General features: G+C 37.9%; 1 protein-coding gene across 1 annotated transcript in view; it reads left to right on the top strand.

Annotated features, from left to right (window-relative positions):
* Positions 1-25,781, top strand: part of PRMT3 (protein arginine methyltransferase 3) — a 135,414-nt gene that overhangs the window by 96,569 nt on the left and 13,064 nt on the right. The window contains exons 14-15 of the mRNA XM_079930802.1: positions 20,719-20,769; positions 20,966-21,053. Of these exons, the coding sequence (XP_079786928.1) occupies positions 20,719-20,769; positions 20,966-21,053 (139 nt within the window). The remainder of the gene's footprint in view (positions 1-20,718; positions 20,770-20,965; positions 21,054-25,781) is intronic.

The raw sequence follows: 25,781 nt of genomic DNA, 5'->3' as shown, positions 1-25,781 counted from the left end.
TGGATTGGAAGGGGAATAATAGAAGCTCTGGGATCTTGAGAGTGGTCTGTATCTTGATCTAGGTAGTGGTTGAGTGTGTTCACTTTGTAAAAGTTCACTGTGCCCAGTCAGTGATTTCCTCACTTTTATGTGTGTGTTATATATTTTATACTTGTATTCTTCAATAAAACATTTTTTAAATAAATGATTCTCACATTGGCTAAAAAAAGAAAATCTCTATTTTTTTGCATGTACATAATTTTTCAGTTTAGGGCTTCCCTGGTGGCGCAGTGGTTGGGAGTCCGCCTGCCGATGCAGGGGACACAGGTTCGTGACGTGGTCCGGGAAGATCCCACATGCCGCGGAGCGGCTGGGCCCGTGAGCCATGGCTGCTGAGCCTGCGCGTCCAGAGCCTGTGCTCCACGGCGGGAGGGGCCACAGCAGTGAGAGGCCTGCATACCGCAAAAAAAATAAATAAATAAAAAAATAAAAAATTTCAGTTTAAAAGTTCTTAAAGAACAAACCAAAAAAGGATATCCAGTGGTCAGAAGCTTGGTGAGTAAAAGGAACTGAAAGAAGCCCAGCATGGCTGGCGCATGTAGACCAGTGCTGAAGGAGGGTGGCAAGCTGTCCAGATCATTTAGCACCTGTGCTATTTGTTTTTTTCCTTAGACCAGTGGGAAATAATTGAAGTTTTTTAAAGAGAGTGATATGACCTTAAGGGCACTTGAGAAGGATCATGGTTGGAATGTGGAGAACTATTAGGGAGACCAGAGTGGATATGAGAGGCCTATGGGTCAGCTATTACAGTACCTCAGGCAAGAAATGACAGTGACTTGCACAAAGGTAGTTTTAGCGGAGATGGAGAAAAGTGGATGTATTTGAGAGCTATCTAGAAGGTAAAATTGCCAGGACTTGAGCACGGATTAGATAATGAGAGATGAAGGAAAGAGGTCACAGTGGTGTCTGCAGGGTTTCTTGCTTTTACAATTTGAAGAATGATGGTACTATTTTGTAAGACAAAGAAACTTGGAAGAAGAACAGGTTTAGAGGGGAGGATAAGAAGCTCGTTTATTAGTATGTTGAATTTGAAATGCCTTTGAGATATGCAAGTAGTGATGTCCAGTGGAAATTAGAATACTCTTCTGTGGTCTGTCTTGTCCAGTCAGACTTGTGACATGTTCTGTCCACATATGATATATGACAGTAGAATCAAAGAAGTATAGGCAATCATAAAATCACTCTTGAACTGGGATGTATTTTCTAACCTGTGCTACTTCTTGAGGTTAATAGGCTCTAAAAGTTTTCTTTTCTCTCTCTCTTCCTTTTTTTTTTTTTTGGTAGGCAGATCCAAGGGAGTAGCATCATGTGCAAATAGAACTTGATCCAAATTAACTATTCAGGTAGAAGAAAAAGAGTCCATGAGAGAATTAATGGTCTAATTAGTGCAGATGATACTACCCTCCATTTTACTTAATGAATATGTGCTCCAAAATGAGCCTGAGGTGGGAAACACATCTGCTATTTCTTTAGTTATCTTCCACTTCCAAGTATTTCTGTAGTATGAGCATCTTGCTGGACTGCATGCGATTCTTGCCTCTAAAGGTATATACAGTAGTCACCCTTATACACATTCCAGGACCCTCAGTGCACGCCTGAAATCAAGGATGGTACCATACCCTATATATACACTGTGATTTTTCCTATATATACATACCTGTGATAAAGTTTAATTTATAATTAGACACAATAAGAGAATGTTCAAATTGCCAGCATCACTGCTCTTGGAGTTCAGGGCCATTACTAAGTACAATAAGGTTTACTCAACAATTGATCAGATAACCGAGTTGGCTACTTAAGTGAGTAACGGGTAGGTAGGATAAACAGCAAGGATACTGTGGACAGAGGGGTGATTCTCAACCTGATTGGGATGGAGCAGGAGGGCATGAGCTTTTGTCACACTACTCAGAAGGTCATGGAATTTAAAACTTATTGCTTATTTCTGGAAATTTCCATTTAATATTTTCATGGGTAACTGATACCAAAGAATGGAAAACTGCAGATAAGTGCGGACTACTGTATTTTTAATACAACATGGCACTCTGCAAGCCATCTGCTTTATCTGGAGCCCAACCAAAGAAATGGTGATTTGTGCCATTGCCTGAAGAACTGGTTGTATTGAACATATTGAGGGATGGTTTATATTTCAGTCTCCAATGCAAAACCTTAAGGGGTTTTCCTGAGTGATTTTGATTATCTGAGATTTTTCCAATATGTGACTTATCCTCTATATAATATATGACTCTGATGTAAAAGAATGCTTTGTCTCATATTTAAAGGGATTCTAGCTAGTTCTGATATTTTTGAGATTTGGTTAAAGTCCAGGTGTACCCTGTGCATTACCTACAAAATTTTGGACACTTCCACTTAATCCTGTCTTATTTTTCATTTTTCCCAGCCACAGAGGGCCCATCCTTCTAAACTGGACCCCTAAGGATTTTAACCTTTTAAAATCTGGATTTCTTCAACTCATTCTGCATGTTTAGTTGCCCTCTTACCTACTTTTGTTCTCTCTCTTTGGAAACATACCATTAAGAAAAAATTAATTTTTAAAAAGATATCTTTCCCACTTCATATTAACTTTGAGGTATATGTTTATTGAGTAGAATAGTGGGAAGAATCACCTGCAGTATTTAACTGTTACTTAACCTACTCAGAGAGAATGCAGAAGTCCACAAAATGAGGAACCCTGAAGTTGAGTAAGACATCTAGTCCTTGGAGTCAACAGAGATTCCTATGCTTTATCCTCTTTGAAAGCCATGCTGTAAATGACACTTCTGAATCTGCATTTTTAAAAATTCATTAAAATTGATTCTGAATCCACCTATTGAGTTATGTTATAAAAGGATTTGAACATCAATTGTTCTGAAATACAGGTTGAGTGGAATGTTGAAATTCTTAAGCTACATTACGATCATAATTTAATTTTAGATAGGTATAGGGTCATGCTTAAAGTCAGCAATGCCCAGGGTCAGAATCAATTTATGAGAGAAATAATCATACTCAAGCCCAACTAAAATATTTATCTTAAGCACAGCAATAAGCATAAAAATCAAATAATCAATAATAGTGGACTCTTGATTAGAGATGTCAGGGAAGTTCTCCCCAGCCTTATCTCAGAGGCTGCCAATTAGCATTATTAGGTTGTGATAGTAAATGAGTTTGACCAGGTATTTTCCTCTCTGATTCAGGCAGTTATCTCTGGAATAATGACCTATAAGGAAGTAATTTTCTCAGTACAGATTCCCTTTGACTTATGCTCTGGCAGAAACCATCGTAAACATTAGCATTCAGATCTTCTAAAAATCCTAAAGCACTTAGTATTTCCAGACTTCTGAGGTATATGCATGTATTCACAGGAGAGATCAGTCCACATGCAAAGATGAGTCAAGAATTGAAAAAATAAATTTTTGTTGTATATACCTGTTTACCTAAATCAGTCTTATATTTTTCTTTTTTAGAAGACTAGATGAAGAAAGGACCAATCTTGAAATAGAAGGGAGTTTTCTAAAAATAATTTAAATCAAAGAGGAAAGTTTAAACAGTGGTAATCTAGCACTGTGGTTAGAAACTTCGAACTTTGGGCTTCCCTGGTGGCGCAGTGGTTAAGCATCTGCCTGCCAATGCAAGGGACACGGGTTCGAGCCCTGGCCGGGGAGGATCCCACATGCTGCAGAGCAGCTGAGCTCGTGCTCCACAACTACTGAGCCTGCGCTCTGGAGCCCGCAAGCCACAACTGCTGAGCCCACGTGCCACAGCTACTGGAGCCCACACGCCTAGAGCCTGTGCTCCGCAACAAGAGAAGCCACGACAGTGGGAGGCCCGTGCACTGCAACGAAGAGTGGCTCCCACTCACCACAATTAGAGAAAGCCCGCACACAGCAACAAAGACCCAACACAGCCAAAAATACATAAATAAATTTATTAAAAACGAACAAAGAAACAAAAAACTTCAAGCCTTAAAGCCAGTGGGCCAAGTTTACCAGTATGACTTTAGAAGAGGTATTTAACTTCTCTGAACTTCAAATTTTTATCTGAAAAGTGGAGATAATAACACCAATAATTGCTGGGTATTATTTTCAGTGCTAAATGAGATAGTGCATAAAAGCGTTTACCACTATGCCTGGCACATAGAAAATGCTCATAAAATGATCTGATTAATATTTCCATTCACTTTCCTATCTTGCTGCATTTTTTAAGGAAAGGATTATTTAGTTTTATTTTTAACATTCATTTCCTTATGGGGATTTAGGATGGTGTGATTTCATAGATTGGATTTACTTGCTCCATCAGGATTGAACAAGCATCACTGATTTGGCTCTCAGTACTATCTTAAAGACCAGTTTCTTTACAGGCAAAGATATACAATGAACTCTTTGACCTGTTCGTATCCCTGAATATCTAATGGATTAAAGAAATGAGACCTTCTTTCAAAATGCCGCATTTATGCAAATCAGGTGCTTCTCAAAGCAAAATCACTCCTTTCTTCTTACAATTTTGCAGAGAGTCACATTTTTTACTTTTTAGATCACTAGGACAGTGACATCGCTACTACAGCATGCCCGTTCTTTTAACAAGTGATATGTCCTGGCTGTCCCTAAAGTCTGTACCATAGCATTCAATCTGATTTCTTTTTTCTCTTTTCCTCGTCATCCTTTTATTCAGCATCCAGTCCCATGAATGGGGGCCCCGAAAGATGTAAGTCATTGTCTCACTCAGTATTCAGAGATCATAATCAAAAAAACACCTAACTTCTACTAACTAGTATAATTACCTTTGAAAAATTGCAGCCCTAAATGACAAAAAAAAAAAAAAAAAAGTAATGTTGCCATATTTTTCATTCTCACCCCAGATGTTGGATAGTTTTTAGAAGGGCTCAGGCAGGGAGGTGGTAGCCATCTTTTTTACTTCACTTTTCAAAACAGAAAAAAAATCCTGTTCATTCCTGGAAGGTAAAGTGTATCACATCTTCTACTTGCCCCCTATTTCCTGTCTGTCAAGATTTCTTTCAGTATTCCATCTCCTAGTTTATACTTCTGAAATTTCATAAAGACAAGAAGCGTCTGGTAGAGATTGATTTCCTAGTCACAAAAATGAGTTTTTAATAGTTTTCAGTTTTAAACCTCTGCAGCAGTCACAAAACTGATTTCTTTTTTGTTCTGCACTCATTTTTTAATTCAATATATCTACTATTTTGTCCTTAAAATTAAAAATATAATGTTTACTTATCATTGATAGTATTTTCTGGCATTTGAGGAATGAGGAGTGGGCCATAGAGGCCTTATAGCTTTTAAGGAACATTGGAAATCAGCATGAAAAATGGAATATAAGGAAACAGTAACCATTGACATTGAGCTGTGAGAAACTGATGACATGTGAGGAAGCAGGAGATAGAAAACTAGAGAAGCAGTGGGCTGTAAGAGTTTTTAAGTGGCAAGCACAGACACACACACACACACACACAACTTTTCAAAACGACTTTTCATTCAAGCAGCATGTATTGGATACTAGTGCTGTGTTAGGCCAGTAGTCTCTGGCCCCAAAGACCTTCATTTAGTAGGAGAGGCCAACATATAAATAGATGATTGTACTATGGTGTGCTATAATAGAATTTAAATACTACAGGCATATATAAAAGATAGCGTTGACCTGGCACACTCTTATTTACTCACTTTCCTCGAAAATCTTGCTCATATTTAAGGTTTTACCGTATTAGGCATGACTTTCTTCCAGAAAGCCTTCCTCATTTACTGTATGCAGTAAATTAGTGGGGAGTGACTGATTAATTGATGCTGGTACTGACATCAAGGAATATTCTAGAGTAGTTGACATCAAATATGAGTTTTGAATAAAAAGTAGGAAATAATAAGAGAAGTAAAGCCTCATGGTTTTCTTTTCCCAAAGGTCGGTAGGAGTTGAGCATAATATATCATTCATTTCTTTTATTTGTTCACTCAATTAACAAATCTTTATTAATTTCCTTTAGTCCCTGAACATCCCAGGCTATTTCATGCCTTTGTAACTGCATGGCTATTTTCACTAAATGTTTAGATTGAATGCCCAGTCATTGTGCTTAGGCATTGAGGATAGGGAGGTGAACACAGTTGCAGAGAGATTGCCCTAAAGGGCCTATTGGGGTTTACAATTGAACAAAAGACATTGAACAAAAAGCATTATGAATATGGTGAATGTTATTGCAGGGAATGCAGGGATATTTAATGGATGTATTACAATCTACTCCGCGGGATTAGGGAAGGCTGCCCAGGGAAAGTAACATTTAAACTGAGACATAACAAGTAAGAAGGAGCTAGTTTAGAGAATGGGGAAGAGAGTTACAGGGGGTACCTTAGATAGGGGAAAAAAACAAAACAAAACAGTGCAATGATGAATCTGCCTTCTATAACAGTGGACTGTGTAAAAGGAGTTACCCTTTTACTGAGACCAGCTACAAAAGCTGAAAAAAATACTAAATATTATCTGTTTGAAAGTACCAGGGAGATAAATTAGTAAAGCATTACCAAGCCAAGACTCAGAAAAGAAGGAAATCCAAAGAAATGAGACTGGCATTTGGGACTGCTTTTGCCCTGTAGGCGTGTACCAGTTCAGAGGAAGCAGCTAAAGGACTTTGTAGCCCTTTTGATAGCCTCACATGGTTAGGAATACAAAAACGGAGCTCTTTAAAAATTCCCCAGTGCATTGCATTGGGACCCAGAAAGACTGTACCCAAGGGTAAGGTAAAACAGAGGTAAATGAGCCCTTGCAGGGACTGCAGCCCCGCTTCAAATCATCTGGGTGGCCCAGGAAATTCTCAGACCCCATTTTTATTTATTTATTTATTTATTTATTATAAATTTTTTTATTTTTGGCTGTGTTGGGTCTTCGTCGCTGCACGTGGGCTTTCTTTAGTTGCAGTGAGCAGAGACTGCTCTTCGTTTTGGTGCACGGGCTTCTCATTGTGGTGGCTTCTCTTATTGTGGAGCATGAGCTCTAGGCACGCAGGCTTCAGTAGTTGTGGCTCATGGGCTCTAGAGCGCAGACTCGGTTAGTTGTGGCTCACAGGCTTAACTGCTCTGCAGCATGTGGGATCTTCCCGGACCAGGGCTCAAACCCATGTGCCCTACATTGGCAGGCGGATTCTTTTTTTTTTTTTTTTTGCAGTACGCGGACCTCTCACTGTTGTGGCCTCTCCCGTTGCGGAGCAACAGGCTCTGGACACACAGGCTCAGCGTCCATGGCCCACGGGCCCAGCCACTCCGCAGCATGTGGGATCCTCCCGGACCAGGGCACGAACCCTCATCCCCTGCATCGGCAGGTGGACTCTCAACCACTGCGCCACCAGGGAAGCCCCAGACCCCATTTTTAGATTAAGATAACTTTGCTTTTGCCAGCACCCCCAAGTTCCTGGCAGAAAAAAAGATTCTTTCTAGAAGAGTATTTTTATAAGTCTGAAATTATTTCTGCAGTTTTTCATATATAATGTTCAGAACATAATCGAAGGTAATGAGTCACACAAGGACACAAAACATCAATCAAGAACCAGCTAAAACAGGAAATAAAAATAGAGCTCCAGGTGTTACAGGTGTTAGATGTATAGATATGGGCTTTAAAATAACTATGCTTACTAAGTTCAAGGACAAAAGAAATTACAGATGTCAAATAGTTGGAAATATTTAAGAAATAATAATATAACAGATTTGATAAAGAACCGAACAGATATTCTAATACTGAACTAAAGATGAGTTTAGTGGTAAATATTAAATCACTAGTGTAGAGAGGATTATTGAACTGGATTTTATGTCAGAGGAAATATCCAGAAGGAAGCACAGAGGAATGCCACGATGCAGCATTGGGAAGGGCAGGAGATATAGAAGATACAAGAAATGGTCTAATATATGTTTAAATGGGAGTCCCAAAGGGGAAAGGAGATGAGAATATTTCCAACTATTTGAAGAGATAATGGCTGAGAATTTCCCAAAACGGACGAAAGACAGTGAGCTACAATTTAAGAAGTACAACATAACTTGAATAGGAATGGATAGATATTTTACGTTTCTGGGTATATACCCCAGAGAAATTAAAACATATCCACACAAACACTTGTTCATGAATGTTCATAGCAGTGTTATTTATAAAAGCTAGAAACTGAAAGCAATCCAGATGTCAGTCACCTGAAGAATGAATAAACAAAATGTGGTATAGCCACACAATGAAATATTATCTGGTTATAAAACAGAGTGAAGTCCTGATACCTGCTACAGAATGTATGAACCCTGAAACGATGAGTGTTGAAAACATTATACAAGCGAAAGAGGCCAACTACAAAAGAATTCCATTTATATGATATTCCATTTCTGTGATTCCATTTATATGAAATGTTCAGAATAGGCAACTCTGTAGACAGGGGATAAGACAAGGAGTATGGATATAGGGTTTCTTTCGAGGGTGATAAAAAATGTTCTAAAATTAGATTATGGTGATGGTTGCACAACTCCAAATATACTTTTTTAAACATTGAGGGACTTCCCTGATGGCACAGTGGTTAAGAATCCGCCTGCCAATGCAGGAGACACGGGTTTAAGCCGTGCTCTGGGAAGATCCCACATGCCGTGGAGCAACTAAGCCCATGTGCCACAGCTACTGAGCCTGCGCTCTAGAGCCCTCAATCCACAGCTACTGAGCCCACGTGCCACAACTACTGAAACCCGTGTGCCTAGAGCCCGTGCCCTGCAGTGAGAAGCCACTGCAACGAGAAGCCCGTACACTGCAACGAAGAGTAACCCCCGCTCGCCGCAACTAGAGAAAGCCCACGCGCAGCAACGAAGACCCAATGCAGCCATAGATAGATAGATAGATAGATAGAATTATACAGTTTATTTAACTGGGGAAATTTTTATGGTATGTGAATTATATTTCAGTTGAAAAGAGGGGAATAAATCCACACCTAGATACATCCTACTAAGACTACAGAAACCAAAGAGAGCATTTTAGAAGCCTCAGTGGGGCTGTAAGTAGAGCATTGGAATTACCTTCAAAGGAGCAGTAAATAGATGATTTCTCAGCAGGAACAGTAGAATTGGAAAGACAGAAGATAATTCAATGATGACATCCTCGCGAGGACTTCCCTGGTGGCGCAGTGGATAAGACTCCGCACTCCCAGTGCAGGGGGCCCAGGTTCGATCCCTGGTCAGGGAACTGGGTCCCACATGCATGCCGCAACTAAGAAGCCTGCCTGCTGCAACCAAGGAGCCTGCCTGCTGCAACTAACACCCAGTGCAACCAAGTAAATAAATATTTTTTAAAAATGATATCCTCACTGTGCTGAAAGAAAATAACTGCCAACTCTGAATTTTACCCCACTAAAATAACCTTTAAGAATGAAGCTGAAATAGATTTTTCAGGTGAACAAATAGAAAGAAGGACTTCCCTGGCGGTCCAGTGGTTAAGACTCCACGCTTCCACTGCAGGGGGCATGGGTTAGATCCCTGGTCGAGGAACTAAGATCCCACGTGGCGCAGGCAAAAAAAAAAAAAAAAATAGAGAAAGAATTTGCCCCAGGAAACTGATTTCTGAAGGGTATATAGGCAAACAAAAACAATCCCTGGTGGAAGACCAGAGGTAAAGGAAGCAATAAAGATTAACAAAAGTTATATATGCACATATATATGCACATAGCAATAGTTTCACTCCTAGGTATATACCCAATAGCATTGAGTACTTATGTTCACCAAAAAATATTATAAAAAAAGTTCATAAAAGTGTCAACTTAAAACTACTCAAGGGGCTTCCCTGGTGGTGCAGTGGTTGAGAATCTGCCTGCCAATGCAGGGGACACGGGTTCGAGCCCTGGTCTGGGAGGATCCCACATGGCACGGAGCAACTGGGCCCGTGAGCCACAACTACTGAGCCTGCGCGTCTGGAGCCCATGCTCTGCAACAAGAGAGGCCACGATAGTGAGAGGCCTGCGCACCGTGATGAAGAGTGGTCCCCGCTTGCCACAACTAGAGAAAGCCCTCGTACAGAAACGAAGACCCAACACAGCCAAAAATAAATAAAATTTAAACTGTTGATTCATTAGTGTAATTTAAAACAAAACAAAACAAAAAAAACTACTCAATACCTGTCAACAGTAGATTGGATAAATAAATTGTATAGTCGCATATGTCTTAGAGCCATATAACAGCATAGGTAATATGCAATAGTATAAGTGAATCTCAAAAACAATAATAAAATTAGCCAGGCACAAAAGTCTACATGATATATGTTGAAGTATGTAATAGGGAAAATGAATCTGCTTTAGAAATCAGGGTAGTTAGTGAGGTAAGTGTTGGCCAGGATGTGAAGAAAAGGGAAGCCTTGTGCGCTTTCGGTGGGAATGTAAATTGGTGCAGCTACTATAGAAAACAGTATGGAAGTTCCTGAAAAAATTAAAAATAGAACTACCATATGATCCAGCAATCCCACTTCTGGGTATATATCCAAAGGAAATGAAAACAGGATCTTGAAGAGGTATCTGCTCTCCCATGGTCATTGCAGCATTATTTATGATAGTCAAGATATGGAAATAACCTAAGTGTCCATCAGTGGAATAAAGAAGATATGCCATATACATATATATATGTATATACACACGCACACGCACACATAAATGGAATATTATTACGCTGTAAAAGAAGGAAATTTGCCATTTACCACAACATGGATGGACCTTGAGGGTATTATGCTAAGTGAAATGTCAGAAGAAAATGAATATTGTTTGATATCACTTGTATATAGAACTTAAATAAAAAGGCCAGACTCAGAAACAGAGATCAGAATAGTAGTTATGAGGGAGTGTGGGATGGGAGAAATGGGGAAATGTTGGTCAAGGGTACAAACTTCTAGTTGTAAGTTGAATAAGTTCTGGAGGTCCAATGTACATCATGATGATTATAGTTAATAATACTATATTATATACTTGAAGGTTGTCAAGAGAATAGATTTTAAATGTTCTCATCACAAAAAAATAAATGATAATCATGGGATATGATGGGGGTTTAGCTAATACTATGGTGGTAATCGTTTTGCAATGTGTAAGTGCATTAAATCAACACATGGCACACCTTACGTTACACATTGTTGTATGTCAATTATATCTCAATAAAGCTGGGGAAAAAATCAGGGTAGTAGTTACCCTGTGGGGGTGCCTAGGGTTGGCTAGGTGCCTAGGGGGACTGCTAGGTGCTGGGGTGTTTTGTTTCTTGATCTGAGTGTGGGTATCATAGCTGTATTCTGTTTCAAAATTCACCATGGTGTGCACTTTTGTGTACTTTTCTACATGTCCGTTATACTTTAAAAGGTTTTTTTAAGTGAAAATATTGGTAAATCTCAGTGAATATTGAATGTATAAAATAATAGTATCTTATTTATAGCTAGGAAGAAATGTAAAGGAGTTAGGCCACGTAAGATATCAATCTACAGAACGTCAGAATTGAAGTATTTACGTTTTAGGTTCTGAAGAGGTGATCTCGTCTGCTCCGTAAAACCACTTTCATAAGCAGTTTTGAAATTACAAGGGAGAAATCTAAGTAAATTTTAAAGGAATTTCAGTTATAATTTGGGAATATTTTAAGTAGATCAAAAATTAGTTATGTTGAGTTTTTCACTAAAAGTACCTTTTAAAAATATTCTGAGACCTGTGGTCTGTTTTGATGCTTTCCATATTGCTTGATCTATTTCTAAACACTACTCAGTTTGGCAATAGCCCTTGAGAAGTATATGGCACTTAACGTGTATTGTTCCCTAGAGGAATCAGGAAAGAAAAGATGCAGATTTCCTCTTGGGATAAAATAGAAAATTAATTGAAGAGGGAAGAGTCTATAATTTAAGCTATTGTTAACATTAGGAGAATAGCATAATATGTAATTTTCATTTTTGTTGATTTATGTTTTCTTAGTTTAAATACCAGTTATCACCATCAGAGTTCATGCTCTTTATGCAGCAGCTTGGTATGGCCTGTATTTTTATCTTCATCTTGTTGGTTTTTAGACAATGATGTAAGCTTAAAACGTATAATCTTTTTTATGCAGTATCTTCTTACTCTTTCTTCACTTGCTTCAGACTCATCGTCAGTTAGCTTTTGAATTCCATACTAAGATTTTGAAAGAAATACTCCAACAAAAAATGAACTGTATTTTTGTTATAGTGATTCTGCTGCATGGATTACAAGCGCTCTATCTGCATGCTTGGATAAACTCCATCAAAAGCACATTATCCTCCTACTTCTGTGGCCAGCTGCCTAATTGTATCTGCTGTAACCACACGCTGTTGGAACATGATACCAATGAAGAACAGAAATGATAAATTACTCCCTGCAGGTGATAGTGATAATGATAATTTTTAATTTCCTTCTTCATCATAAGGTGTAGTCTGATCTTATTTCATTGACTGCATCCTGTTACATACACACATGATATGTCCGCTTTAAAGAAGTACTCATCACACCAAAATACATGAGAAAGTAATTCGTTTTTATTCCATGTCATTGTTCTTCAAATGAGCATGTATAAAACGAACTGCATCTACCTTTGTATGTATGGGATGAAAAAGCAAAACGTGGCTTAAAACAGATTTTCAAATGATTCAATTTACAAATGCTGTGAGTTGTTTTTCCTTTTTGTGAAATCCACAAAGCAGAAACAAAACAGCTCATTGTGAAACTCTGTTCTAATACTTAGGAATATTTAAGATGCACAATAAAGCTACACGTCTGTATTATTTTCCTGTGCACTTCAAAGTAATTATGGAAGATTCTCACCAAATTACAAGCGTGATCAAACTATCCCAGAAATTTACTGTATATTTTTCTTTCATTCTGTTTCCTTCTGTCGTCATCGCTATTGTTCGTAATTACCACTCATTCTTTCTCTCAGTCTAAGTGACTTTTATAACTAAAATTTTTCTGACTGTGGTGTGTGGTGTAAGTCAGTGAAATTTTATTTATTTCATTGTGACCTTGCCTTTGCAGATTTACCCAGCTCCTATAGATAATTGATTTCAATGCTTATTTTTCTCCTTAGCATTCCCTTTGCCCCTGACTAGAGATATGTATGGAACAAAAGGGACATTTATTCTGTGGTCACGTCTTCAAACCTATCTGATCTTTTTCAAGCACATGTCAAGTTGTGCTGCAGTTATTTATTACCATTGCCAGTTAGTCATTTTCAATTTCGTGTGGTGGTTGTTTATTCTTGTATTTGAATAACTTCCACAGACAGAGTGTAAGTTCATTGAAATTAACATTTAAAACACCTAGAGATAGCCTGTCAAAGTGATGGTAACAAGGAGGTGAAACTATAATTGAAAAATAGTTGTATGTTTATATTCTGCAGCAAAATGAATAGTTTTGTCCCCAAATCAGCTGACATATTTGATTGTTTATAATGGCCTTGCAGAAATAAAAACACTGATCATAGTTCCACTAGTTTATATGACTGTGTTTCAAGTTTAAGGTTTTTTCCTCTTTTTTTCTAATATCTATTTTAATTATCAAGGATCATTTATACAGGGGGGAAAAAAAAAGGAAGCGCTTTCCCTAATGTGGCATTTTAGTCCTTGCTTGTGTTTGAGAGTAAATACCATTTTAAGCCCAGAAAATCCCTTTGGTTTTTCAGAGCAAGCATCTTCCACTTTCTCAGTTAAGTGAATGCTACCTCTGCATGTAATTTTAAATCCCAGGTGATTTTCTTTCTGACTTCTCCTCATGCTTCTGATTAATATTTGCTATGGAACTGATTTTAATACTACCCTCAACCAAACATCATTAGGAGGGTAAATCTGCATGAGGAGTTGGATATACTATAACGCACTTCAGAGGGAACTATAAAATAGCTGTCGTTCATTTTTATTTCTTATTTATTTGTCTTCAGGCTTATAAACGGTTTTTTGGTTACCCCCAAACTACTCAATATTTCACTGTAGTTTTGGGTATCTGGGCAAGCGTTAATTTCTTTTTTGATTTTTAACTAAATTTCATAGATAGTTGGATTTGGGGATTGGAAGACAGTTCTAAAATATCTTTGTATTCTCAAATCTTTTTATCTTTATTTTTTAATTTTGTTGTAAACTTGTGCATCAGCTTCTCCTCTTTGTTAAGACCTTCTATAATTATAATTCTGCAGTGTTCTACTATATTAACATTACCAGTCTGTATTTTATCAGAGTTAAATATATCACTTAGTGTATTTTATATATATTTCATATCACTTAGTGTATTTTATATATATTTCAGACTCACGTCACATTTTCTGATAATGTTGTAAGAGCTTTTTTTAAACCTGAATTTGTTGTTTTCACAAAAGGTTTTATTAGCTAACTAGGGTTTTTTTTCCCCTCCGCTTTCTTTTTTGGTAACAGAGTATAAGGAATACATAAAAACATGTGTATAACTTAAAGAATAGTTATAAGGTAACTAACTGTCTCACCATGAAACCCACTTACTAAAATCTTTAAAAAATCATTTTAATGTTTTCATATAGTTTCCATAGTTTTTATTACTGTTACTATTCTGTTTACACCTTTTCTCCTTTACCTGCTACTTTCCCTTAATTTGCTTTTGCTAATCTCTTGAGAAGAAAAATAGTTATTGAAAATGTTCTTTTTGTAGAATTACTAGTTGGGGAAAACTTGTCATTCTTTTTCTTCAAATTCATTTAGTTCCTACTATATATTAGACTCTGCCCTAACCCTTGGGGTGCAGAGATGAGTGATTTTTCAGAGTCATTAAGGGAAATGTACAAAGGTAATAGTTGAATTGAATGCCTCTCTATGCAATACTATAGATTATTTAACTCAAGTATTATTAAAAATAACTTATGACAGAAGTTGTTCATATTTATGGGAAATGTAAATTATATATAAGCATAAAGAATATTAATATTAGAAATCTATCATCCACTTTCAATAGCTTGGTGAAATCTTTCCATATAGATATATATATTCACATTTGTATAACACAGGATAAGTGCCCATAATAAATATATATTATTCTTTTCACCTAATAGTATATCACAACTATTTTTCCAAATCAGTAAATATTTGTCTACAGGATTACTTTTCATGGCCAAATGGTATTCTATTATTTGTAGATTTTATGCTTTATTAACTGATCACCTGTTGTTGAAAATGTGGGCTAAAATTGACATGTTTAAATCTTTGCAAGCATACTTAATTTTTGGAAGTTTTTAATTACTGGATCAATGAGTATGTACATTGTATGAAATCTTAGTTGTGTGCATGAAAACAGAAAACTACACAAATCATAAGTATAGTTTGGTAAAATTGCACAAAGTGATTACCCCGCCATATACCCAGCATTCAACTTAAGAAACAGAGTATTACCAGCAACCCAGGAGCCTATCACATAACCCCTTCCAGTTTCTACCGGTATTGCAAGGATAACTACTATTCTGACTTGTAACACTGAATTAGTTTTTCTGTCTTTGAATTTCCTGTATATGAATTGAATCATATTGTGTGTACTATTTTGTGTCTGACTTCTTTTTAGTACAAATGTTTTATCTTTTAATGTGTATTACTTAATTCCCCTAGAAAGGTTATTTCAGTTTACTTTCACAGCATGAATGCTCTTTTCCCCACTAATTGTAGATATTATCATTTAAAAAATCCTTTCCTCAACATGATCAAGGAAAATTGTATCATGTTGTCTTAATTGACTTATTTTTTTCTAAGTAGGTGAAACAGTTTCTTTAGCATGTTTATTAATCATTTGATTTTTCTTTTGTAAATTTCCTGCTTTTTTGTTGTTAGTTTCTTTTGACGTATTGCTTTCTTTTTTTTTTTTTTTTTTCCCGATACGCGGGCCTCTCACTGTTGTGGCCTTTCCCGTTGCGGAGCACAGGCTCTAGCCACTCTGCGGCATGTGGGATCTTCCCGGACCGGGGCACGAACCCGTGTCGCCTGCATCAGCAGGCGGACTCTCAACCACTGCGCCACCAGGGAAGCCCTGACGTATTGCTTTCTTATTAATTTGTAGTAGCTTAATGTACAAAGGACAGTGAGCCTTTGTTACTTATATTGTAAATACTCTCAGATCTGTCATTCATGTTTTAATTTTGATACTACAATTTAAATTTTTCTTTATTAAGTTTCTGCTTTGCTTATGATACTTAAAAATAAGCCTTCTTTATTTCCAGATTTTATAAACACTTGTATATACTGGTGGGATTTCATTCTTCCTCCCTCCTACCCCTTCACCCCCTACACTGATCTTTGTGCATACATGTGCATACATTGAAAACCCCACCAGATGATGTTATAATTTTTCCATTAAAAAATCATAGGTATCTTAAAGGAATTTAGAGGGGAAACATAGTGTTTTATATTTACCCAACGATTTATCGTTCTTCTCTCATTTTTGATGTTTCAGGTTTCCTTCCAGTATTATTGCCCATCAGCCTGAAGAACTTCCTTTAAAATGTCTTCTAAAAAGCCTGTTGGCAATGGATTCTCTTAATATTCCTTCACTTGAAAATTCATTTATTTTATCTTCATTCCTAAAGGATGTTTTTCCTGGATATAGAATTTTGAAAGGTTTTTTTTGTTTGTTTTGTTTGTTTGTTTGTTTGTTTTGTTCCAATATCTTTTTCTTTTCCATCTGGACCTCCTATTACATGTATGTTAGTTCCACAGGTCCCTGAGCCTCTGGGCATTTTATTTCAATCTTTTCCCCTTGTTTTTTAAAATTAGATAATTTCTTTTGATCTAACTTCACATTCACTGACCTTGTCCTCCTCTATCATCTCCATTCCGCAATTCAGCAATTCAGCTCAGGAAGTTTTTTGTTTCAGTTATTGTGTTTTTCAGTTCTGAAATTTCCATTTGGTTCTCTTTTCATAGTTTCTATTTCTCTACTGAGAATTCCTATCTTTTGATTCATTTCAGTGTGTTTATTTTACGTCATTGCTATTAACTTATACCAGCATAGTTATTTGCTTTAAGTCTTTGTCTGATAGTACCAGCATCTGGATCATCTCAGCATTGGCATCTGTTGATTGTCTTTTCTCTTGAGAGTTGGTTACATTTTCCTGGACTTTGTATGTTGAGTAATATTGGATTGTATCCTGGATATTTTGGACTCTTAGTTGGGTTATAATCATCTGGGCAGTGTTGATGTTCGTTGTTAACAGGCAGTCCATCGAAAGTCAAGATATAAGTTCTGTCAGCAGTGTCTTGGCAGACAATGGTTCAAATCTCATTTACATTCTTTAAGAGTTTGCTATACTGTTTTGGGTCTCTCCTGCACATACACAGTTTAGGGATTGGTCTGAGACTTATACAGGTTTTTCAGTTTGACAGAATTATATAGTATTTTGATTCTCTCTTGGTATCTAAAGTATAATGAACCTCAAGGTTAAATATTGAATTTGGAGAGGAGTTGAGGAAGATGGCAGAAGAGTAAGACGCGGAGATCACGTTCCTCCCCACAGATACATCAGAAATACATCTACACGTGGAACTGCTCCTATAGAACACCCACAACGCTGGCAGAAGACCTCAGACCTCCCAAAAGGCAAGAAACTCCCCACGTACCTGGGTAGGGCAAAAGAAAAAACAGAGACAAAGAATATGGACGGGACCGGCACCAGTGGGAGGGAGCTGTGAAGGAGGAAGGGTTTCCACATACTAGAAGACCCTTCACTGTCGGAGACAGGAGGCCGGTGGGGGGGGGGGGAGCTTAGGAGCCGCGGAGGAGAGCGCAGCAACAGGGGTGCGGAGGACAAAGCGGAGAGATTCCCGCACAGAGGATCGGTGCCGACCGGCACTCACCAGCCCGAGAGGCTTGTCTGCTCACCCGCCGGGGCGGGTGGGGGCTGGGAGCTGAGGCTCGGGCATCGGTCGGATCCTAGGGAGAGGCCTGGGGTCGGCTGCGTGAACACAGCCTGAAGCGGGCTAGTGCGCCACAGCTACCCGGGACGACGGAGTCTGGGAAAAAGTCTGGACCTGCCGAAGAGGCAGGAGACTTTTTCTTGCCTCTTTGTTTACTGGTGCGTGAGGAGAGGGGATTAAGAGCGCTGCTTGAAGGAGCTCCAGAAACGGCCGCGAGCCGCGGCGATCAGCGCGGACCCCAGAGACGGGCATGAGACGCTAAGGCTGCTGCTGCCGCCACTAAGAAGCCTGTGTGCGAGCACAAGTCACTATCCGCACCTCCCCTCCCGGGAGCCTGTGCAGCCCGCCACGGCCAGGGTCCCGAGCCAGGGACAACTTCCCCAGGAGAACGTACGGCGTGCCTCAGCCTGGTGCAACGTCACGGCGGCCGCTGCCGCCACAGGCTCGCCCCGCATCCGTACCCCTCCTTTCCCTCGGCCTGAGTGAGCCAGATCCCCCGAATCAGCTGCTCCTTTAACCCCGTCCTGTCTGAGCAAAGAACAGACGCCCTCAGGCGACCTACACGCAGAGGCGGGTCCAAATGGAAAGCTGGACCCCAGGAGCTGTGCGAACAAAGAAGAGAAAGGGAAATCTCTCCCAGCAGCCTCGGGAGCAGCGGATTAAATCTCCACAGTCAACTTGATGTACCTGCATCTGTAGAATACATGAATAGACAACGAATCATCCCAAATTGAGGAGGTGGACTTTGGGAGCAACGATATATATTTTTTCCCCCTTTTCCTCTTTTTGTGAGTATGTGTATGCTTCTGTGTGAGATTTTGGCTTTAAAGCTTTGCTTTCACCATTTGTCCTAGGGTTCTATCCGTCCGTTTTTTGTTGTTTTTTACTTAAAAAAATTTTTTTTCTTAATAATTATTTTTTATTTTAGTAACATTATTTTATCTTTATTTTATCCTCTTTCTTTCTTTCTTTCTTTCTTTTTCTTTTCTTTCTTTTCTTTCTTTCTGCTTTTTCTCCCTTTTGTTCTGAGCCATGTGGATGAAAGGCTCTTGGTGCTCCAGCCAGGCATCAGGGCTTTGCCACTGAGGTGGGAGAGTCAAGTTCAGGACACTGGTCCACAAGAGACCTCCCAGCTCCATGTAATATCAAACGGCGAAAATCTCCCAGAGGTCTCCATCTCAACGCCAGGACCCAGCTTCACTCAACAACCAGGAAGCTACAGTGCTGGACACCCTATGCCAAACAACTAGCAAGACAGGAACACAGCCCCATACATTAGAGAGGCTGCCTAAAATCATAATAAGGCCACAGACACCCCAAAACACACCACCAGACATGGACCTGCCCACCAGAAAGACAAGATCCAGCCTCATCCACCAGAACACAGGCACTAGTCCCCTCCACCAGGAAACCTACACAACCCACTGAACCAACCTTAGCCACTGGGGACAGACACCAAAAACAACGGGAACTACGAACCTGCAGCCTGCAAAAAGGAGACCCCAAACCCAGTAAGATAAGCAAAATGAGAAGACAGAAAAACACACAGCAGATGAAGGAGCAAGATAAAAACCCACCAGACCTAACAAATGAAGAGGAAATAGGCAGTCTACCTGAAAAAGAATTCAGAATAATGATAGTAAAGATGATCCAAAATCTTGGAAATAGAATAGAGAAAATGCAAGAAACATTTAACAAGGACCTAGAAGAACTAAAGAGGAAACAAGCAACGATGAACAGCACAATAAATGAAATATTGAATTTGGTTTGGGCCCAATCCACATTAACCCTGCGGATCAATAAAACTCCACATTCTTAACAAAAGCAGGAAAGTACAGTAATTAGCTTTATAGTGATTTTTCAGTAATCAGTTTCCAGTTTTTAAGACTTTATAAGCTTTATTTAATGCCAGTTTTAAAATAGATTAAGTCAAGCCTGTCCCACTAGTGAAAGAAAAAGGAATGGTATCGTTCAAATTTTAAACAAAAATAAGTGAAAATTATTTATTTGTTTGAACATGTTAATTTCTTCTAGAGGCCTTTTTGTAAACTGTTAACAGTAAACCTGAGAGTTACGTTGGAGTTTCTTCTTTGGGTATTTGCCTACATATACGTTTAATTTGAATAGTCTTGTTTTTATCTTCAGGAAAAAAAAACGTAATATTTTAAAATTTCATTTATCTCATCACAAAAATAATCATAGTACTTTGCTTTAAAACTGGATGAACAAGATCAGAAGAAATTAAATGAGCGGGCTTCATATAAAAGAGTACGTTTTAGTTATTTATTGCTGTGGTTAGCAAACCACTCCAAAACTTAGTGCCTTGAAGTCAAAAATCATGTAGGTTTACTTGTCTGTGTTTCTGCAGTCTGGACTGGACTTACATACTAGTTCTGCTCCTAGGGTTTTTCATGCTGCTGCAGTTGTGTGGAGGCTTGACTCACATGGCAGCATCTCAGTGGAAGAGTCTGGTTGGGCGAGGGGCCGCATGAGCCTTTCTCCATGTAGATCCTCACCTTTCAGTGGTCCACCACGGTCATTTCTCTAATTTAACACATACTGAGTATTTGATTAGCCTTGTTGCCCTTATTATTATGTTGTTTCTGTGGGGAAAAGCCAAATTATATTACTTTATTTTTACTAATATCATGTTTTCCAGGAAAAATAGTGACCTACCATAAGTTTAAGAGTGTCTCATATTGGAAATGGTTTCTTATTTGCCATGGCTTAAGACTGTATAATCAATTGTTATGTAATTAGTTTAATAATTATTTATATTCCTTTGTTTTTAAACAGGCACTTGCTGGCTACTTCGATATATATTTTGAGAAGAATTGCCACAATAAGGTAAGTATCACGAGTTGTCTCATAAGAATTAATTATGTGAAATACATTGTATTTTATTTTTGTGCCCCAAGGTGTTTGATCATAAGCATTTTGCTGTTGTAAGCAGTTGGAGCTTGTATTAGATGTAGTAGATTAATGTACCATGATATTAAAAATCTTGTGCTTCATCGGGTACTTTTGAACTCTACCAATGCAGGTCGTATTCTCTACGGGCCCCCAGAGTACCAAAACACACTGGAAACAAACAGTATTCCTATTGGAAAAGCCATTTTCAGTTAAAGCAGGTAAGAAAGAAAAAGGGGGAAAATGTCTTATCCATTCTGAAGTAAACAATATTCATTCATTCTACAACCACTTTTTCTATGCCCACTGTATTTGAAGCAATATGACATACTAAGATAAGTTCTTAGAGTTTACCATGTACATAAATTTTAGGTGGCATATCATTTCATTAAAGAAGTAAGTTAAAGAAAACTTTTATTTAAATTTAATTTCTGCCAGTTAAAATATATGTGACATTATGTAGCTCTTATTTTGAGTACCACAAAATCAGAAAATTTTTCTTTAAGCAATAGCAAATACGTATTAAGTAGCAAATATAAATAAAAGAAAATGTTGTCATTTCCCAAGTGACCAAAGAGAAATATCACCAGTAGAAGTAAAGTGTAAATTAAAGAGAATGTCATTCAGTAGTTATTATATTCGAAATACATTTTTATTTGTCTAGAATGCTCTCCACTGTGTCCACCTCCTCAAATCTTACATAGTGTTTGAAGACTGATCCAATTCTACATTCATCTCATTGATTGTTCACTTACACAAGCACCTATAGTTCTTACATACCTACACATTTAACTCCAAAAGTTAGAATTTGATTGTGGAATTTTTTTTTTAACTGCTTATTACATATAAGTCTTCTTGTCCCATCTTCACTGAAAGCCTTCTGACTGTAGGAAAACTGAATGTACAACAGACTTCATTGTAAAGATATTCAACATCAAATTATTTGTGTGTCTCTCAAAAGCAACACGGAGCAAAAATTTGCAGAATGATTCCTACAATATATGATTTATATGAAGTTTGAAAACATGTAAAACAGCTGTATGTACACACACACATAGTAAAAGTAAGAAACAACACTTAAGAATGGTAACCACTGAATTCATGGTAGTGGTTCACTTTAGGGAAGGATGGAAGTAGGATCAGGGAAGGCTACAAAGGGGGTTTAGTGCCATGTATCTGAACAATTTCTTTTAAAAACTGAAGGAACTGTGGCAGAATGTTAAGATTTGACAAAGCTGAGTAGAGGTCATTAAATCATTCTCTTTGTGTTTAAAATATGTCATAAAATTCTAATGTGGTTTTGATTTCACTGTTGAGACATAAAGGAATTTAGTAGATGCAAATAAACACTGTTAGAGTAAAGCAGCACCTTGTCATTTTTTTCACTTTGAGGTTGCAGTGCTATGGAAATAAAACCTTGATGGCGTGATTTTCTCTTTCTCTAGAAAGCTTGAGCACAGCAAAACTGAAATGAAGCCAACACATCCTCATTTCTGTTTCTTTGTTTTGTTTTTTGTTTAGCTCTGGTATTTGGATTGATTTTGGGAAAATTGAAAATACTGCTTTTTTCCCTCACTGTAACCATTTTGTTGTCTTAATGCTAAAATTCTAAAGGCAATACTAATTCTTTCATGTTTTAATCTTGAGGGGGATTTAAGATAGCATTTGAATTTTCTTCTACCTAATTACAACAAAGTATTATTTGATGCCTAGTGAAATTTTGAAATCCTAAATATTCTTTACCCAGTAATCCTTACAGTAATTGATTCAGCTTTTTCAGAATACTGTGAAGAAGGTATATGATTCTAATGCTGCCCTCTGGCACCATCTACATTCTCTTTTTCTTTCATTGCCATTGTGTGTACTCATATTTAAACGGTAAGGCCAATAGGCTCCCCTAAAATAGCACAACCTGCGGAGAGTTTGAAAGAGAAATTTCAAAGTAAGGAAAATGTGGTCATTCTCAGTTACAAGAATTTTTTTTTTTAACCCTGCTGTAGTAAGCCTTTGGTGGTAGTACTGATGAATAGAAGCCAGAAGCTCTGGGGCAGAGTATTGGGGTACACAGTCAGAAAAAGAGCTCTGGAGATCTTCGATACGCCCTTGAGTTTTAGATGAGTGCTAAGATGGTGTGTATGTGGGATGAAATGCCTGAGGTCAGGCAAAGCAGTTGGAGTAGTTGTGAACCAGATATTTCCCAGCATTTACACAGGGCTGGGGTATTCAAATTTCATCAAGCTAGAGTGGGGCGTCTTTCTGGACTCTATTCAGTGGAGATCCCAGAAGGACCATAGTAGTGGGAATAAACTGTCACTTGCGTAAAGGCAACTCTGGATGCTCCTTAACAAAGCTTAAAAACAAGTCTTAAGAGGAAAAACTGAACTGCGTGTAACCTTAATAGCAACAAAGGAGAACAATAATATCAGATGTTCAATGACATAAAATTCAACATGGGCCAACATTCAATCAAACATTGAATGCAGGAAAATACCAGTCAGTAGAAACAAACCCAGAAATGATAGAATTATCACACAAGCATGTTGAAATATATTATAACTACTTTTATATGAACATAGGAAAATATGAGAAGATATTTACAATCCAAATAGGACTTCTAGAGATGGAAATTACAACATCTGAAGTGAAAATGTCATTTGATGGAGTTAACGGCAGGAAAGATCAGAGAACGTAAAGATACAGCAATAAAATGTATCCAAAAAGAAGCACAGAGAGGGGGGAAAAAGATTTTTTTTTAAAAAATTAATGGAGCTTCCCCGGTGGCGCAGTGGTTGAGAGTCCGCCTGCCGATGCAGGGGACACGGGTTCGTGCCCCGGTCTGGGAAGATCCCACATGCCGCGGAGTGGCTAGGCCTGTGAGCCATGGCCGCTGAGCCTGCGCGTGCGGAGCTTGTGCTCCGCAACGGGAGAGGCCACAACAGTGAGAGGCCCACGTACCGCAAAAAAAAAATTAATGTATCCTCAGTAACCTGTGGGAAAATATGCAGCATTCAACCTTAAATATAATAGTAGAAGTCCATGGAAGAATCAGGGGCAGAAAACATAATGGATAAAATTTTCTTATATTTGATAAAAACTATAACTCACAGATTGAAGAAATTGAGTGAACTCCAAGAAATTGAGTGAGCTCCAAGAAGGATCAACACAAAGAAAACAACCCCAGGACACATCATAAACAAATTGCTGGTATGCAGTGATAATTAAAAAAAAAAAAAACTTTAACCAGAGAAAAAGAAAACATATAGAGAGGAGCAGACCAACAATACAAAATATATTAAAGTAAGCTCTTCAAGTGGAAAGAAAATATCACCAAAATTTTCAATATTTAGAAAATTCCACTCTAAACAAAGGAGTGGAAAATGCCAGAAATGGTAAATGTGTGTGAGTACAAAGAAAAGCCTTTATTTTCTCACTTTTTAATTTCTTAAAAGATAATTGACTATTTAAAGCAAAAATAATAATGCATTGTGTGTTTTAAAACATATAGAGACATAAAATATATGGCAATGATTTAAAAAAGAAATTAATTAGAAAATGGAAATATATTGTAAAGTCCTTACACTTAGATGAAGCAATTTAATGGTGAACTGATGAATTAAGTATGTACATTGTAAACCCCAGAGCAACAGCTAATAATTTTTAAATTAAACCACAAAATATAGCTAATAAGCTAGTAGTGGAGATAAAATAGAATCCTGAAAAGACTATTCAATTCAAGAGAAGATAGGAACATAAACAGATGGACAAATAGAAAACAAAAGGTATGATCGTAGACTTAAATTCAAACATATTGATAATTATATTAAATATGAATGGTCTGTACATCCAGATGATGGAATTTCATTCAGTGCTAAAAAGAAATGAGTTATGAGCCCGTGAAAAGACATGGAGGAATCTTAAACACAACTTACTAAGTGAAAGAAGCCAATCTGAAAAGGCTATACGCTGTGTGATATGTGGTAATGACATTCTAGAAAAAGCAAAACTATGGAGATAATAAAAAGATCAGTGGTTGCCAGGGGCAGGGGATACAAATAAGCAGAACACAGAAGGTTTTAGGGCAGTGAAGATACTCTTTATGATATTATAATTAGGATATATGTCATTTACATGTGTCCAAACTCGTAGAATATGTAACACCAAGAATATGTAACACCAAGAGTGAACTCTAAGGTAAACTACAGAATTTTGGTGATTATGATGTATCATCAATGTGGGCGCATCCTTGGTTAAAAAAAAAAGTACCATTCCAATGAGTGATGTTGATAGTGGGGGAGGCTGTGCATGTGTGGGGGCCGGGGGATATGAGAAGTCTCTGTACCTTCCTCTCAGTTTTGTTGTAAACATAAACCTGCTTTAAAAAGTTAAGTCTTTTAAAAAATGTTAATAGTCTAAACATGCCAATTAAAAGGCAGAAATAAACAGAATAAAAGCAAGAACTAACTAAATGCTGTTTACGGGAAACACACTTAATATAAAGACAGTAATTCCGGTTGCCAGTGACGTAAGTGCATTCATCCCATCTGTCTCACTGAATGCAGCTTTAAAACCAGAATGCATGGAACAGCTCTTTGAAATCTCTGAAAAGTACATAATAGCAGATAAATTGGAGAAGATTACCAGAATTTGAAGTACCACTGAACTGGTGGTAAATTTGTGATTAGTTTTCCTTCAGTATCCCCTAGCCTGGACTCCAGACAGCCTGAAACTCAGAAGAGGGCCTCAGCACAGACAGGAAGAGCTCCCACAGGAGCCCTCTGATTCTAGCTTGAGGAGTGGGGAAAGGGTCTCCTAATGCTTAGAGAGAGTGGGGGGAAATCCCCATTTTCTTTTCTATGTTTCTTCTCTATTCTCCCATATCGCAGCCCGCAAGTAATCCTACAGTGGTGGCAGCAGTAACAGTGGCAGCAGTGGGGACCTGCATACCCATA

The sequence above is a fragment of the Stenella coeruleoalba genome (genome assembly GCF_951394435.1).
Source record: "Stenella coeruleoalba genome assembly, chromosome: 8".
In the NCBI taxonomy this organism is placed as follows: domain Eukaryota; kingdom Metazoa; phylum Chordata; class Mammalia; order Artiodactyla; family Delphinidae; genus Stenella; species Stenella coeruleoalba.
This window is presented reverse-complemented; position numbering and strand designations above follow the sequence as displayed.